This window comes from Phodopus roborovskii, unplaced genomic scaffold (genome assembly GCF_943737965.1).
Source record: "Phodopus roborovskii unplaced genomic scaffold, PHOROB, whole genome shotgun sequence".
Lineage (NCBI taxonomy): Eukaryota > Metazoa > Chordata > Mammalia > Rodentia > Cricetidae > Phodopus > Phodopus roborovskii.
This window is the reverse complement of record NW_026126514.1, coordinates 18,387,492-18,402,867: the sequence shown is the minus strand read 5'-3', so window position 1 is coordinate 18,402,867 and position 15,376 is coordinate 18,387,492. Positions and strand designations below refer to the sequence as shown.

The 15,376-nt window shown below is 47.1% G+C and overlaps 1 protein-coding gene across 1 annotated transcript in view; it reads left to right on the top strand.

The window, feature by feature from the left end:
- Nucleotides 1-5,201: 5,201 nt before the first annotated feature.
- Pygl (glycogen phosphorylase L) overlaps nt 5,202-15,376 on the top strand; it is a 34,631-nt gene continuing 24,456 nt past the window's right edge. The window contains exons 1-3 of the mRNA XM_051195943.1: nt 5,202-5,484; nt 10,386-10,487; nt 12,556-12,634. Of these exons, the coding sequence (XP_051051900.1) occupies nt 5,242-5,484; nt 10,386-10,487; nt 12,556-12,634 (424 nt within the window). The 5' untranslated portion in view covers nt 5,202-5,241. The remainder of the gene's footprint in view (nt 5,485-10,385; nt 10,488-12,555; nt 12,635-15,376) is intronic.

Below are 15,376 nucleotides of genomic sequence, written 5' to 3'. Positions count from 1 at the left end.
GTACTTTCTCTTTGGGGACTCAGAAGATGGTCCTTGTAAACACATCTAAGACTAGAGTGACAAGGCCGTCCAAGAAATCACTTCCTGCCTAGATTTTTTCCTGTTCAGGCTCTTCCTAGAATATGGTGTTCAGTCCCTGGATTCTCTAATATGCCCAGACTACCTAGTTAGTGATTCTGCTTTAAGCAGGCTCCAGGCTCCTCACTTCAAAACTGGTGACAGGGCTATTCCCTCCACAGCCAGCGGCTGCATAAATTAATTTGCATTTCCAACCTGGGAAGCTCATGAGTTTCTCACAGGCAGTAAACACCCCTCACCCCCTGGCCCCCACCAACTCCCACCCTGCTAGCTCAAGGGAAGTAGAAAAGGCAAACTACTGGGAGAAAATGAACATTAGTTCATATTCCAAAGGCAAGTTTGCACCTACCTCAGTAATGCCTTTAGCATTTCCTGGTACTTGGCCATCCTTCTCTGTCCCAAGCTAAGTTGTCTTGGGGAATGAATAGACCAGAGCATTTCCTGATTTTGCATCATTTGACACTGGAACACTGATTCTCTGTGGTCACCAAATTTTGTACCAACAGGTAAAACCATCCATGATTTGAGGGACAGTTTGTACATCCCTCCAGCTTTTCTGGGACTCCCACTGGTCCACACCTAATAAGCCTGGCTACTGTCCTAGCAAGCTAATCAAATATGACAGGAAATGAAAGTGTCAGAGAAGTGTGCTTGCTCCAAGAGTTTAACAGCTACTGGTCACAGTCCTGGCCATTAAAGAGAAGGTGATTCAGGGAGCTACCTGTGTGCCCAAAAGACATTTGGTAGTCTAACAAACCTAGACTCTCAGTCATTATTCTAAGTGTTTGAAACAGCGGGGTCTGGATAGGAACTTTGGCTGTCAGAGTCATACACTAATACATGAATTAAAATTGTTCTAACTCCTGCTCACTGGGCACAAAGCGCAACTCTGATGTTACACTGTCCTTCTCTACTGACCACGTGACCTGCATGTGGGGCTACGTTGGGCCATTTCCCTGGGCTTCAGAACGGATTAAAGTCAACCAAGGGCACAGAGCAGTCCAAGTGAACAGAGGGCATGAGTTAGCTGAGGTGCAGTCAGAACTCTGGCTTCATCAAATCCCAAAGGGGCTTCAGGCCAGAATCTACCCTCAAGTGTGTGAAATCTCTGCGACGGATTGTGGCCTGATCATGAGCAAACCTGAGAACATCTGCGTCGGTCCCCTCCTCCCTACAGTGGGGAGGGAGGCAGAAAATGCCCCTCTGCACTGCCGAAAGGATCAAAAGAAGTAAGGCACACTGGAAAGGGAACCACAAGAGCTGGGTGTGGTGGCTCAGGCCTGTAATCCCGAGGGAGGCTGAGGCAGGAGGCCTTTATGGGTTTCAGGCCAGCGTGAGCTGCAGCGTGAGACGTTATCTAAGAGAATCAGACACAGGGACTACCCGGAGTCCTTGTAAAACTTTTAGTTGTAGTTTTGGTGGCTCTAAAGATGGCATATAACCCTGCTTTGAGCTGTGGTAGATATCAAATTATCTTTATTCATCTTGTATCTTTCTGGGATGCGCCTCCCAGTCACTTGTGACCGCTAGAACCACCGGGGTTGAAAACCTTGCCCTCTCTATAGTGTTTGCACAGAGGCAGGGCCTCCCAGCCTGTGCACCAGTGGTTGAGCACATTCCAAACACTCCTCTGACAGCTGACTAGCCTCAGAATTGCCCTGTGGCCTTGGGGGAATCTTCCTGGGACTGGGTACTCTGGGACAAGCCTAAAACCTCTCCCTTCCCCTCACACTTTGGTCTGACCACACTCACTTGGACAGCCTGATTGCCTCCCGGTTACCTCTCCCACAGACATTTGCCCTGTGAAGAGTCTAATTCTGTACCCAGTGTCTCTGAAGACCAGAACCAACTCAGGTTCCCATGGTTCTCTTCTGACAGTGGGCAACTTGTCCTTGGAGGTCTGGACAGGCTGTCCAGCAGTTCACTGAGGCCTTTTCATTACCGCAGTGGGAGAAGCAGCAAAGAATCAGGCGTAATGCAGGTCTGTGTCGGTGCTGTGAACTTGTGGGCAACTTAAAGCTGCTGCCGTTTTAGGAAAGCCATAGTTTCTGCCCAGGCAAGGGCAAAAGGTGAGTTCTTTAAAAAGATTAACTTGGTCCTGTAAGTTAACTCTCACAGTCGTGGGAATAGATTCAGCGCAACTTGGTTCTTAAACATCACGTGTCAGTACCACACTCCCCTTCCCCTTTTCCTTTCTTTTTTTTTTTAAATTCAAATATCAGCCTAGATGTTTTTTCCCCCTAGATACAAATTTAGTTCAACATAAAATTTAGAAAACAAAGTTAGAAACAGAACATTAACTGAAAAATCGTCATTTTCCCGAATGGAGAGCAATGACGTAGACTCCCAGTTTAGTGTTGACACCTAAAGCAGGTGAGAGTCCAGCCCTGCTTTCCAGCACAGACAGATTAACTGATGCTAAAGACATCAAGGAGAGTCCAAATGAGCAGTTAGAACAGGCTGACCGGCATGTAAGGTCCAGTCTGCCCAGTCCTTGGTGTCATCAGCTGTGATCATGTCCTATTTTACATGTGTGCATATTCATGTGTGTGTGAGTATATATGTGTATGTGTGCATGCATGCGTGTGTGCGTGTGTGTATGTGCATGAGTGCGTATGTGTAGGTCAGAAGTTACTTTGAGTGCTGTCCTTCAGGAACTGACCACCTTTTTCTGGTGTTTGTTTGTTTGTTTTTAAAGATGGATTCTCTCAGTAGCCCAGAACTATCAAGTATACCAGGAATGCCTCGGCTCTGTAATTATAAACACACTCTGCACTGCCCAGCTTTTCTGTGTTCTGGGGTTCCATCTCAGGTCCTCACAATTGCATGGCAATCGATGTTCCCCCCTAAGTTATCTCCCCAGCCCAGACATACCTGCTTTCCCATGGTTGGGGACATAGTCCCTCCTCACACTCCAGAGCTGGAATGTTATGAGGTCTAATTTTTTCCCATGTAGAAGAGATGTTCAACCAGGGGAGGGGAGTCACTGACTAGATACCAACTCAAGGAAATAGTATAGCCATTGTCACCTTTGATCCCTACTAGAATCCTGTCCCTTGGGTAGACAGGGGAGCTGGGACACACCTGCACAAAGACACCCTGAGCAAAACTAGAAAGTTGCTTTTGCCCTTGGAATCTTCCAACTGTGGACAGTTTGAGTACAGTCATGACAGCAGGACAATCATGGTGGTGTCAGCATGAGAGGGGTGGCCATATTACATCACCAGTCAGGAAGCAGAGAGAGGTGAGCTCTGCTGCTTTCTCCTTTGTCCTGTTTTACCATTCCAGGGTCCTTACCCATGGCGTGATATCAACTACACCCAAAGCAGCTCTCCCTTCCATCTCTGAAAACACCATCACATACCCAGAGACCTGGGTATTCAATTAATCCAAATCTAGTCAAGGTCACAATGAAGATTCATTATCACACCATTCAAAGAAGTCAACCTGATTTTTAAAAAACTGTCAGGCTTTGCAATCTGCCAAAGGACCTTCTCATTCAGGCTTCCCTCAAACTTCCCCATGTGGCTCCTAACTTTAGAGCATTCTGACCTCATCTTTGTCCTCATTCAAATCCAACCCTCTCCCTGTCTCTCATAGCCATACTTTCCTCAAAGCCTTTGCATAAAGCCACATCAGCTGTCACCGTCCCAAAGACTAGAAGCTGGAGGCTGGGGATCTGAAGATGCAGCCAGACCCTTGAGAACAGAACTGTCATTCTTAGGGTGAGGGCTGATTTGGCCTGAATCAAGTAACTGCACTCCTATTTGTACATGTACTCAAAATATTTAGCTTTGATGAAGGGAGAGAGAGAGAGGTGGGGAGGGATAGGGAGGAAGAAAGGAAGGAAGGAAAAGGAAGAGAGAAGGGAGGGAGGAGGGGAGAAAAAAGAAAGATAAAGGAGCGAGGAAGGAAAATACAGATAGACAAACGTACAGACTTCTGACATGGACCCTCTAGGTACCTGCTGCCAAGCCTGACCCATACGTGATCTATCCCAGGAACCCAGAAGATCACATGATAGAAGGAGAGAAACAGCCTCTGCCCGCAGTTCTGACCTCTATGTGTGTGCATAGGAGGACACATGTGCTCATGCATACATGCAATGCATACATTGGGGGGGAATTTGTTGTTGTTTGGTTTTTTGTTTGTTTGTTTGTTTTTCGAGACAAGGTTTCTCTGGGTAGCTTTGGGGCCTGTCCTGGAACTAGCTCTGTAGATTAGGGTGGCCTTGAACTCACAGAGATCTGCCTGGGATTAAAGGCATGTGACACCAATGCCTGGCTACAATGCACACATTTCAGAGAAAAAAAAATCTGACATCTTAAAATGCCACATGTTTACCTTTCCAAAGTTTGAAACACATATATACCACCACCACATCTGAATTTGGGGAAAAGATCACACACCAACAGCTTGTTTATCTCGGGAACATAAAGCAATTGGCCCCATGAATAACCTTGTCACACACACAGACTCTCCCTCCTTATTCCTACATCTCATTTGGTTAAAGCATGCTGTAAACAAGGGGGTCTCAAGTCGAAGTCCTGTCCCTCACTGAAGCTTTTACTCAACAGACTTTTAACCCTAGACACCAACTGTGGCCGGCTGCTGTGGGCTGGTCCCAGGCTGGGTCTAGGAGTCAATAAAATCTCAGTCCTGCGTCCTCAGAAAATAAATAAAAAATAAAAAAATCTGGGCCTCCCTAAGGATCTAGGATAGGCGATGCTGGGAACTGGGAGGCCAGTTCGGGCAACCTGGGTTAAATCACACAGACCCTACAGCGTCGCCCCAGGGAGCTACAGTGGAGCCTTCTCCAGCTGAGAAATGGCGATGGCTTTGCTGGGACCTGGGTGATCGGTCGGGCCGAGGCCTCCTACCCCGCCCGCTCACAGGTCCGAGACGCCGAGCGCTACGTGACAGCTTGGTTCCTGGAGCGGCCGGGAGGCGTTGCCCACAGCCCCGGCGCCGCCCTGGGGGCTCCCATACCGCCCCTGCCCCGGTGCTCTGGGCTCCGAGGGTGGGCGGGAGCCGGGCGAGGGGCGGTGCCGCGCCGAGGGGGTGGATCCCTAACTCCCCTGAGTCTCAAAAGCCTCGCTGGAGATGGGGCCGGGCCAGTCCCGCAGTCCCGCGTTCGGTTCTGTTGCCCCGCCGCCCGCAACCATGGCGAAGCCCCTGACTGACCAGGAGAAGCGACGGCAGATCAGCATCCGCGGCATCGTGGGCGTGGAGAACGTGGCGGAGCTGAAGAAGGGCTTCAACCGGCACCTACACTTCACGCTGGTCAAGGACCGCAACGTGGCCACCCCCCGCGACTACTTCTTCGCTCTGGCGCACACTGTGCGCGACCACCTGGTGGGGCGCTGGATCCGCACACAGCAGCACTACTACGACAAGTGTCCCAAGGTACCCGGCCGAGGGTGTTTGTCCTCCTTCCACACCCTGTCCTTCTCCCAAAGTTTGCGCGGGCAGGTGGGCACAGGCCCCACCACCCCCGCAGCGCTGCGCCACCGAGCACCACTGCGCTGTGCGAACCGGAGATTCACTGGTGGCAAGAGCTCAGGCCTCCCTCGCCCGTGAACTTTGCAAACTTTATGGCGTGCCTATTCAGGACTTAACTAAAGGGCCGGGGCGCCTCCTTTGCGACGTGCGGGACTCAGTTCCCGGCCCCTGACTGTCCGCCCGGGACAGGATGGGGGTGGGGGACGGGGAAGGCACAAAAGCTCCGCCTCAGAGCTGGGCGCTTAATGTTTAGGGAAGTGTAGAGTTCTTCTAATAGTGACCACGCCCAGGCCTCAGGGTTGCCCAACCTAACTGTGCAGCAGAGAGATGGGGGAGGTCCTGGCCCAGTCCGGTGAGTGAAGGCAGCAGTTTCTGAACTTTCTGATTCCTGCGGGCCGGCCAGGCCAAGCCCGAGACTCACCTGCAGATATCCCAAGCTCTCTTCCCTCCCAGAGGCCTCTGGGACACAGCCTTTCAGGGACTGCTCTCCTTTCTGCCGAGGGCCAGAGTGTGGAATCTGGGGGTGGTGGACTTGTAGTAGAGGGAGCAACACCATCCCATCATGATCAGTCTAGGGTGAGAAAATTAGTATGGAAGGTTAGGGAAGACCGGGGAGGGAGAAGGACTTTGGACACAGTGAGAGAAAGGCAGCAGCCTTACTGAGGACAGTGGATGTTTTGGGGGAAGAAGCTGGGAAAGCTGGCTGTGGAGTAATGTTGGGAAAGATGAAAGCAGATCTTGGAGGCAAGGGGAAATGCATATAACACTTATTAGGCGTTCTAGATGTATAAAAACACCGAGAAAAGTTATCTCTACTGTTTGTGCCTGAGAACTTTCTAGGACTGAGGAATAAACTCCCTTAGTAGGGTAGTGTTGTTGTAAAGATGCTTTCAAAGGAGAGTCACTTTGTCCCCAGGAGCAACTGGGAATGTGTGTCCTTCCAAATCTACACGTGTGTAGAGAACACTTTGAGTCTCATTCATCTACTGTATCTTTTTATCTGTACAACATGCTTCACCTTGCACTAAAATTGTTTCGGGCTAGTACAGTACTTGTCTGGGTTGGAGCCATGTTTCAGAAACACACGCTGTAGCTGTTAGCATCCTAGCACAGAGAGTTTTGTCCTTTCTCCTCCTGTGGTAATCCTTCTGATTCTGTAGCTGGTTCCTGCCCTGATTGTTCTTCCCCATGTGAGCGCAGAGCTAGCTAGACAAGTTTTACTCAGGGCAGCAGGGAACATGCTAGGGGAGCATGGGAACTCTTAAAAATTCAGTCTGGGTGGGTTCATAGTGCTTCCTCCATGATGGTCTGTGGAAGCAGGATGGGTCCAGCCCTCACAGAGTACCTGGGTAAAACCAGGAGGTCTGCCTGAGCTCCTTCCCCAGCCTCACTCCCAGGTGACTCCCACAAGTCACTAAGTCCAGTTATCTAGCTCCAGACCCTGTGTAAATGCCAAAGGTTCGAGCACACCAAAGCCTCTTCCGCTCCCTCAAACTCAGCACACAAAAACTTGATCACTTCAGCAAAAAAAAACTTGGACCTTCTTTTAGACGGGCATTGGTAGTGCATGCCTTTAATCCCAGACGATGCTGATGAGAAGTCACCATCTGGGAGGCAGAGGCAGGTGGATCTCTGTGAGTTTGAGACCAGCCTGGTCTACAAGAGCTAATTCCAGGGCAGCCTCCAAAGCCACAGAGAAACCCTGTCTGGAAAACAAAACAAACAAACAAAAAACAAAACAAAGAAAAAAAAAAGCTTGGACCTTTTCTTATATCCCCCTTTCAGATGTCTGCAGCGCCCCCCCCCCCACCTTCCCATTCTCTTCCAGTCTGACTTTCTGCCTAGCTGAGAGGCCCTGCAGATCTGTTGTAATGGACTTCTCAGTGGTGACCTCACTTCCCAGGAGCAGTAAGCTAGCAACTGTAGACTCACCAGTCAAACAGATACCACTTGGCCTGGGAGCCTCCATGGCTTTGGGCTAACCTCTGAGTAGTTTAATTCTATACTTTGGGCTGGCCTCTGAGTAGTTTAATTCCATAGTTTTGGGCTGGCCTCTGGGTAGTTTAATGCCATAGCTTTGGGCTAGCCTCTGAGTGGTTTAATTCCAAGCTTTGGGCTAGCCTCTGAATAGTTTAATTCCATAGCTTTGGGCTAGCCTCTGAGTAGTTTAATTCCATACTTTGGGCTAGCCTCTGGGTAGTTTAATTCCATAGCTTTAGGTCAGCCTCTGAGTAGTTTAATTCCATAGTTTTGGGCTAGCCTCTGAGTGATTTAATTCCATACTTTGGGCTAGCCTCTGAGTGGTTTAATTCCATGGCTTTGGACTACAGTCCTGCATGCTTCAGTGTTTCCAGCTGTTTTAGGCAACTTCAACCGCACCTTTATGTGTCAGCTCCCAAAGGCACTGCATTTGCAATCGCATTGCAGTCTCGGCCGGCCGGTGTCCAGCTGAGCTGCCCAAAGCAACCTCGAGTTGAGGTTGCCTCTAGCCCTGTAGTCCTTAAGTGTTTCACTGCTCCATGTTCTGCATCCTTAAGTGTTTCACTGCCCCATGTTCTGCAGGTGAACCTGCCCTCCCATCTCCTCTGCCACCATCCGCTGTGCCTATCTTCCTCCCTGCTCCCCTACTTCATTTCCCACCTCTGCCCTCCACTCGCCCTCCACCCTCCACTTGAAGCACCCTCCCAGCACAGGTCTCTAGGTGCCACTGCTGCCTGCCCTGCAGTCTCAGACCTGTTATCACATGTTTCAGGCACCTGACGGCATACCCAGACAGAAGTACCAGGTCCTCTGGTTAGTGCTGGGAATAGCTTAAACTACTTTTCAAAATTGATATTGTTATGCCATTTTTATTCTATCTTTTGTGACTGGTTTTGTATAATGAATGTTACAATGTTAGGAGTGGTTTGTGCATGTAATTTACAAGGTAAATGAAGACATTCAAATATTTTATCATTAGGAATGTATAATAAATGTTCATAGGACGTTAAGGGAGCAAAGATCTATTTTTCAGGGTCTTACATATTCTCAAATATAAAGTATATTTTCCCTCAAAACATATTACTTGCCAGAATAATAGGAAATCTAGCCGGGTGGTGGTGGTGCACGCATTTAACCTCAGCACTTGGGAGATAGAGGCAGGCCAATCTCTATGAGTTTAGGCCAGCCTGGGCTTCAGAGTGAGTTCCAGGTCAGCCAGGACTGTTACACAGTAAAATCCTATCGGAAAAAAAAAAAAAAAAAAGAGTCAAATGAAAAATAGGAAATCACCTGTAGTTCATGTCCTTAAAAAGTCTGTTATCTACAAAGATACTTTGAGCAAGAGAACCAGAAATATCTTAAATATCCTTAAGATGATACCCATGCTAATGGATCTTAAGTCAATGCTGCTTTGACCTTAAATGGAGGTCAAGAAACTTAGCCCAAATGCAGTAATTCCAGGGGTGTGCACAACCACAAGACTGGGGAAGGGATGTATGTACAAATGAAATTTGTATGGACCACTGAAACAAGGAAACAGGCTTTGTTCCAGCAGAGAGAGAATGAAAATATTCATAGGAGGGCTGGAACTAGCTGAGCTAATGGTGTCTGTGGCTTGATCTGCTGTTCCCTTCGGCCTGTGCACAGAACCCCCAGCCTCAGGTAAGAGTAGGGCTCTGACCCCTTGGGGCCTAAGCGTGCCCCAGATAGATGTCTTTCACTAGCATGCATAGGCATCTGTCTGATAGGCTGGCAAGGACCCAGAAACATCCAAAGAAGCTGGACAAAGATGCTGTGCTCTGGACACCATTATTAGATGCCCGGGCACAACACTGACCATGTTTGTGAAGGTTCACAATTCAGTTGTTCCATAAAACGAAAGTGAGGATGCGTGAAGTGAGTGTAATGGTGATTTGTTACATGAACTCCATCACTATTATTATTCATGTATTGGGTTCCCCAAATTCTTTTATTTTTGGTTCTTATTATCCTGTGAAAATGAGGTGTGCCTAAAATTTGAAGTGAGTTGAACAGACTCTTACTGTTTTATTCTGTGACCTTTGGAGACCAGGGTAACTGAGAGGACAATGTGTCCGAAGAGAGCGATGAAGTCACTCCATCATCCATTGTTTTAAATTAGCAAACTGTGCTTGTATTTAAAACAGTTTGGAGCAGGCCTGGACTTTGTACCTCTCACTTCTGACTCTGCTCATATTTACCTGGCTTTTCCCGTGTCAAAGGCAAATAGTTTCTAAGTCCATAGGGAAATTTACCATCTGATCAAAAGCAAATGCTAATAAGACTTGGGGAGTCTCCTTCCTAGAATTGCTACTAGACTTTCTGGGGGTAGTCTTCATTCCAAAGATGAATAGTTAGGGAAGGAGGACTATTTTCTAGGCACAGAACATGTGGGAGCTAGTCTGAGTGCTTTAGATGACAAGGTCAGACCCAACCCACCTGACCATTGGAGTGAAAGGTGATGCTGGAAGGCAGTCCAACTTGTTTGTCTACAATATGTTTTATTGATGAAGTTCGTGAACAGGGAAAAACAAAACACTGAATGTGATTAATTAGGTGTGCTTGCTTTTCTACCAAGCTACTTTGCCAAAAATGGTTTATAGAGTGGTTCCCTCATGCTGGTAGTGGGGGACACTATCATGCATCCTATTAGGTGACTGCAGGAGCTTCACTTGAGCATGAGTTAAAGTAGCCCAAGACTGGATGGTTTTCTACTGGTGGCCTTGCACGAATTTGCATTCGTATGTGTATCGACAAGCATGGTTGACCTGATAGAAGAATGATGGCTTTCCTTCTCTTTATTTCAGAGGGTGTATTACCTCTCTCTGGAATTTTACATGGGCCGAACATTACAGAACACCATGATCAACCTTGGCTTACAGAATGCCTGTGATGAGGCCATTTACCAGGTATGTTGTTCTCATGTTTCTCATATCTTCTTTCTCTACATTTCAAGTTGACTTTCACATATACACACACACACACACCATGCATATTCACACGACAAGTTGCTTCTTCAAGTAGGGCTATTACAAATAATGAGAAATAAGCAAAAGGTGGAGAACAGACGCCTGAGTGTACTGGTGCATGCCTTTGATCCCAGCACCAGGGAGGCAGGAGCAGGTGGATCTCTGAGTTCAAGACCAGCCTGGTCTACAGGGTCGAGGGAAAAAGAAGTTAGAGAATATGAGATGTCAGGCATGAGGGTTTTATTTTGCAATCAAAATCTTCGGTAGTTTTTCTGAAACAAACAACATTTTAAAGATAGACCTTTTAAGAAGTCTTCATTGTCAGAATGACAAACCTTACATTAGTCTTCTGCCTACCTTTTAAGAGATGATCAAAGTTTGACAATTATTCATATATCAGACAACATTAAAAACAATAAGCTTTTGAAAATCCTCTGTCCTGTTTCTCTCTTGCCTAACGAGATGGAAAACACACTTCTTATTAAGGCAGTCCTAACTTGCTCATATGTGGCCACATCCAGTCCTTCCTATAGGTGTCTCTCCACCGAAAGCAAGTAGCCCTTCACCTTTCTGATGTGACAGAAAGGAGGAGTATGTATTCACAGAAATCTAAATGACACATGGGTCAGAATGCTCCTTTCCCCAGGGCTGGGATGGCTCCTAGTATGGCCTGCTACTTATCATTCAGGACTAGCATCCATTGTGTTGGTTAGGTAGGGCACTTCCTGCCAAAGAGCCACTTCAGCCCTCCTCCACTTCCCTTTCTCTGCTTGCCCTAATACAAGCAAACAGTTGCAACCCTTCCTTGGAGTAGTATGTATGCACGACCTGCATCTGTGTGGTCAAGGTTTAGAGCTCCTTCTTGATTTTCCACTTTGCAGCTTTTCAGGACCCTGAGTGCTAGTTAGCATGGACCACTGACTGCATAAAGAATCCCCAGCCACCGGGGAGCAAATTCAAAACTCTTCCTCGTGAAAAGATTCAGAGCCATGTCTGAGTTCCTGTGAGAGCTAATTATCAACACTTACATAAGGAAGTAATGGGGCAGAAGGGTAGGGGTCTTAAAAAGTGGCTCAGAGAAAATGTGGGCATCACTTTAGGCAGTTCCTTCTTATGCACATGTTTTCAGTATTGAAATCAATTTCCCGTGAAAAGCTGTCCGAGGTAAAGGTGCCTGCAGCCAAGTCTGATGACCTGAGTTCAGGACTTGAGAACCACATGGTGGAAGGCTAGAACTGACTCATAGGTTGTCCTCTGTCCTATACACGTACATGAGGGAGGAAGGGGAGGAGAGGAGGGCTTTTTAAAACTAATTGGGGTGGGGTATGTGACTTTCAGATAAGGACACAGCTGTTTCATAGCAGACTACCCTTTAGTCAGGCTGGGTGAGATTATCATCTAGTCCTCAGGAAACAGGCCACTAGGTTTATGAGAACATAGACTTCCTCATAAAATAAGTGGTCTACAGCTGTAGGACCCTAGTGGGACCCAGTGCTAGTGGCTTCAGGAGTGTGATCCCCAGCCCTGTGGAAAGGGGAGTTAACAACTGTCCCCAAGTGGAGACAGATGGCTGTGCCCACTGAGCTGTCTCACTGACCTCATAGTTTTTTAAGTAATAAAAGCTAACATATAATATACCTACCCAAGACTAATACTGTTGCTTTGTTTATGCAATACCATTTGGCTCACAACCCTAAGTAGCTACTTTCATCCTCCACATTTACAAAGGAGATTTAGCAACCTGTCTAAGGGTATCCAGGAAGTGACCTGGTCCACAGTGGACATCTAGGATTCATGCTTCTCCACGCCTGGCTAGTCCATCCTGCACCACTGACACCAGCAATTGCCAGCTTCTGCAGTACCAGAACACGCCTCAAGCAAACGGACACCAGATCAAACACACAGATCACCCTGATGCCTGGCCAGTCAGTGCTTTAGGAAGTGGCTGTTGTCTCTGGAATGGCTTGAGTGTGTATCCGAGTCCAGTACTGTTCTCCTTTCTCCTCAGCTTGGATTGGACATGGAGGAGTTAGAAGAAATTGAAGAAGATGCTGGGCTTGGCAATGGTGGTCTTGGGAGGCTTGCTGGTAAGTGACAATGGCTGGGAATGGGCTATATTGTCTGGGTAATCCATCCTTCTCAGGTGCAATACACAACCATGTTTAAGAGAGCCAACTGGCTTCTTAGAAGAAGGAGACGGCATGGCCCCCGTGTAGAATTTGTTCTTGACTTTCGACTGTGGGGTGACAAACTCCACAGAGAGAAGAGAACTTGAAGAAAAGAGGTGTTGCTTAAAGCCTTTGCAGACATTGCTTAAACTCCCAGAGCTAACCAGATCCTTCCTGTTCATTTAGGGTTTCCAAAGTCACTTTTACTTCACTGCTGTTTGTTCTCACGGCTGGTCAGTTCCCATAAATTCTAAGTCTTACAGTGCATGCTACAGTTTGCTGTTTGATTGGCTGGCAGGCAGTGATGTCATTAATATACCTCTTTCGTATGCACACAAACCAAGTTCTTTGCTTTACTTGAGCAATGGGTTTTCAGCCAAAAGAGAAGAAAAGATTTAAAATATAATACTAGTTCCACTTGGTGAGACAAAATGCCCAGCAGTTTAAGGAAGGGAGGGTTGAGTTTTGCTAAGAGTTCCAAGGCGCTGTGAGGAGGGAAGTCATGGTAACAAGCGCCTGAGGCAGCTGGTCACATGCGTCTGCATCAGGAAGCAGAGGGAACTAAATGTTCATGCTGTCCAGCTTTCCTCTGTTTATATAATTCAGAGCCCCAGACCCTGGAATGGTGCCCCAACCCCAGCCCCCCAACCCCATGGCTGCTGCTGCCACATCCAGGGTGGGTTTTCCTACCTCATTTAATGCATATAATCCCAGACAGGCATACCCATAGATTCATCTCTTGAGCTATTCTAGATCCTGGTTGATCTGATATTAAGCATCATACCCTATAACCAAGCCTTCCCACTCCTCAGGAGAGTTTCTCCAAAGCAAATACCAAATGCAACATGTGCAGAAGAAGACAGGTAAAACAACAGGAAAGCGTTGTTCTAACACTGCTTTAAAAGTAGCCTGCCCATATAGACCTGCTTGCCTGGTTGATGAACTTGCTTGCATGAATCACCATGCTCAAAGCAAAGCAAGTTCCATAAAAGCCCATACAGAGTGGTGTCTTTTATATTCTTAAAAGACTAAATCTTTTGAGTTATGTTTATAGAGGCACAGGGGAGAGTTTGATTTCAAATACTAAGCTTAGTTTAGTTAAATGTTAACTAAATGATGACTCCCAGAGAGGAGTGTGGGCTTAAAGGAGGCAATCAAAGGGGACACTCTCATATTTCTTTAAAGTCTGTTAACTTTGCATCCCCTCTCACATTGAAGGTCATTTGCATCTGTTTCATTTTATTGAAAACTTCCAGGATTACCGGCGGTGTACTTTAGTGTGGCCACTAGTAGTAAAATGCAGGAAAGTATTTCAGGTAGGCCGTTTGCCATCATCCCGTGCAGTTACTCATCTGAGGAGTTCCCAGGCTTCCCTGGGCCATAGGGAAGGTAACAGCACTGGTGGAAAGCCTATCTAGGACAGGGATTGGTCTGCTTTGCTTTTGTGTGAAACCCACGCTCTGGCTAGCACTGTTCACTCTGCTCTGGGCCTGCTGTTAAAGGCCTTGCTCCTCTGCGGTTTGGGAAGGCCAGAGAATAGAAGAGCAGGTGAAGCAGATTCATTCTCAGATGCCCAAGTCTCTTCCCTGACTGTGAAGGTCAGAACCCCATCCTCAGGCTCTTGTCAGGACCTAGGGAATGCCAGAACAGCCACGGGTCAGACAAAGCAGGGACCCGTCATGTTAGGCTTACTCTAGGCTTAGCCCTTTGTGTTTGTGGCTCTGTCTTAGAGATTGGCTATGAACCCAACACATACCCTTACAGTTTGAGTTACAGCCTTCCAGTTTGAATTCTTACTGTAGGTTTCTTCATTCCACGACAGCTCAGATTCCCAAGAGGGACAGTCAGATGAATGTAACCCTTTGGATTGTATCCAAAAACTAGATAGATGCCACTTCTGCCTGCTGATTGGCTCTTCTAGCTCAGACACTCTGTCATTAGGTAATAGAAAATCTCATCAGAAAACCATTACATCAACAATGACATGCTGATCATAGAACAAGAGGCCCAGAGGTTAGGGCTGATTTATCCAGCAGCTCTATTATCAGGACTCTGGGTCTCTATAGCTCTCCCCCACCCTGTCTCACCCTCCACAATGCAAATGACAAAAATAGCAAGGAAAATCTTGCACTGAAGCCCTCTACCCTCAGCAGAATTCCAGTCTCTGGTGGCAAAGCTACTGGCTGTCACTGATAAAGGGAACGGAATTACTACAAGTGGTTAAAAAGCTTAGATCAGTGAAGCAGAGTTCACTTCCTGGTCCATAAAATCCACTTCTTGGAGCATGCCGTCACTAGTGTCCCAAGAGCAATGGAATCCCATCAGTCATTTGGGTGCTATGATGGAACAGGTCTCACATAAGTTTCTGTTTCTTGGGGATACAGTTCATCAGGCAGTCATAGAAACCGCTTCCCTTAGAACAACTATGGGTAACAACAGTCAATCTATCCAATGGAGAAAGCTTCCATATTTGTTCTCAAACAATGCTAGAATGTGCACAGTAGTTATTCAGAATGGTGAGGAAGGACGTGATACTTAATTTCTTTAAACATTCTTATACTTTCTAATTTCTCTATGGTATTGATTCTATAATTAGAAAAAGTTATTTAAAATCCCAGTAAATGCCATGCAGTGATATTGGTGCTTAAATGAGCGTTTCCC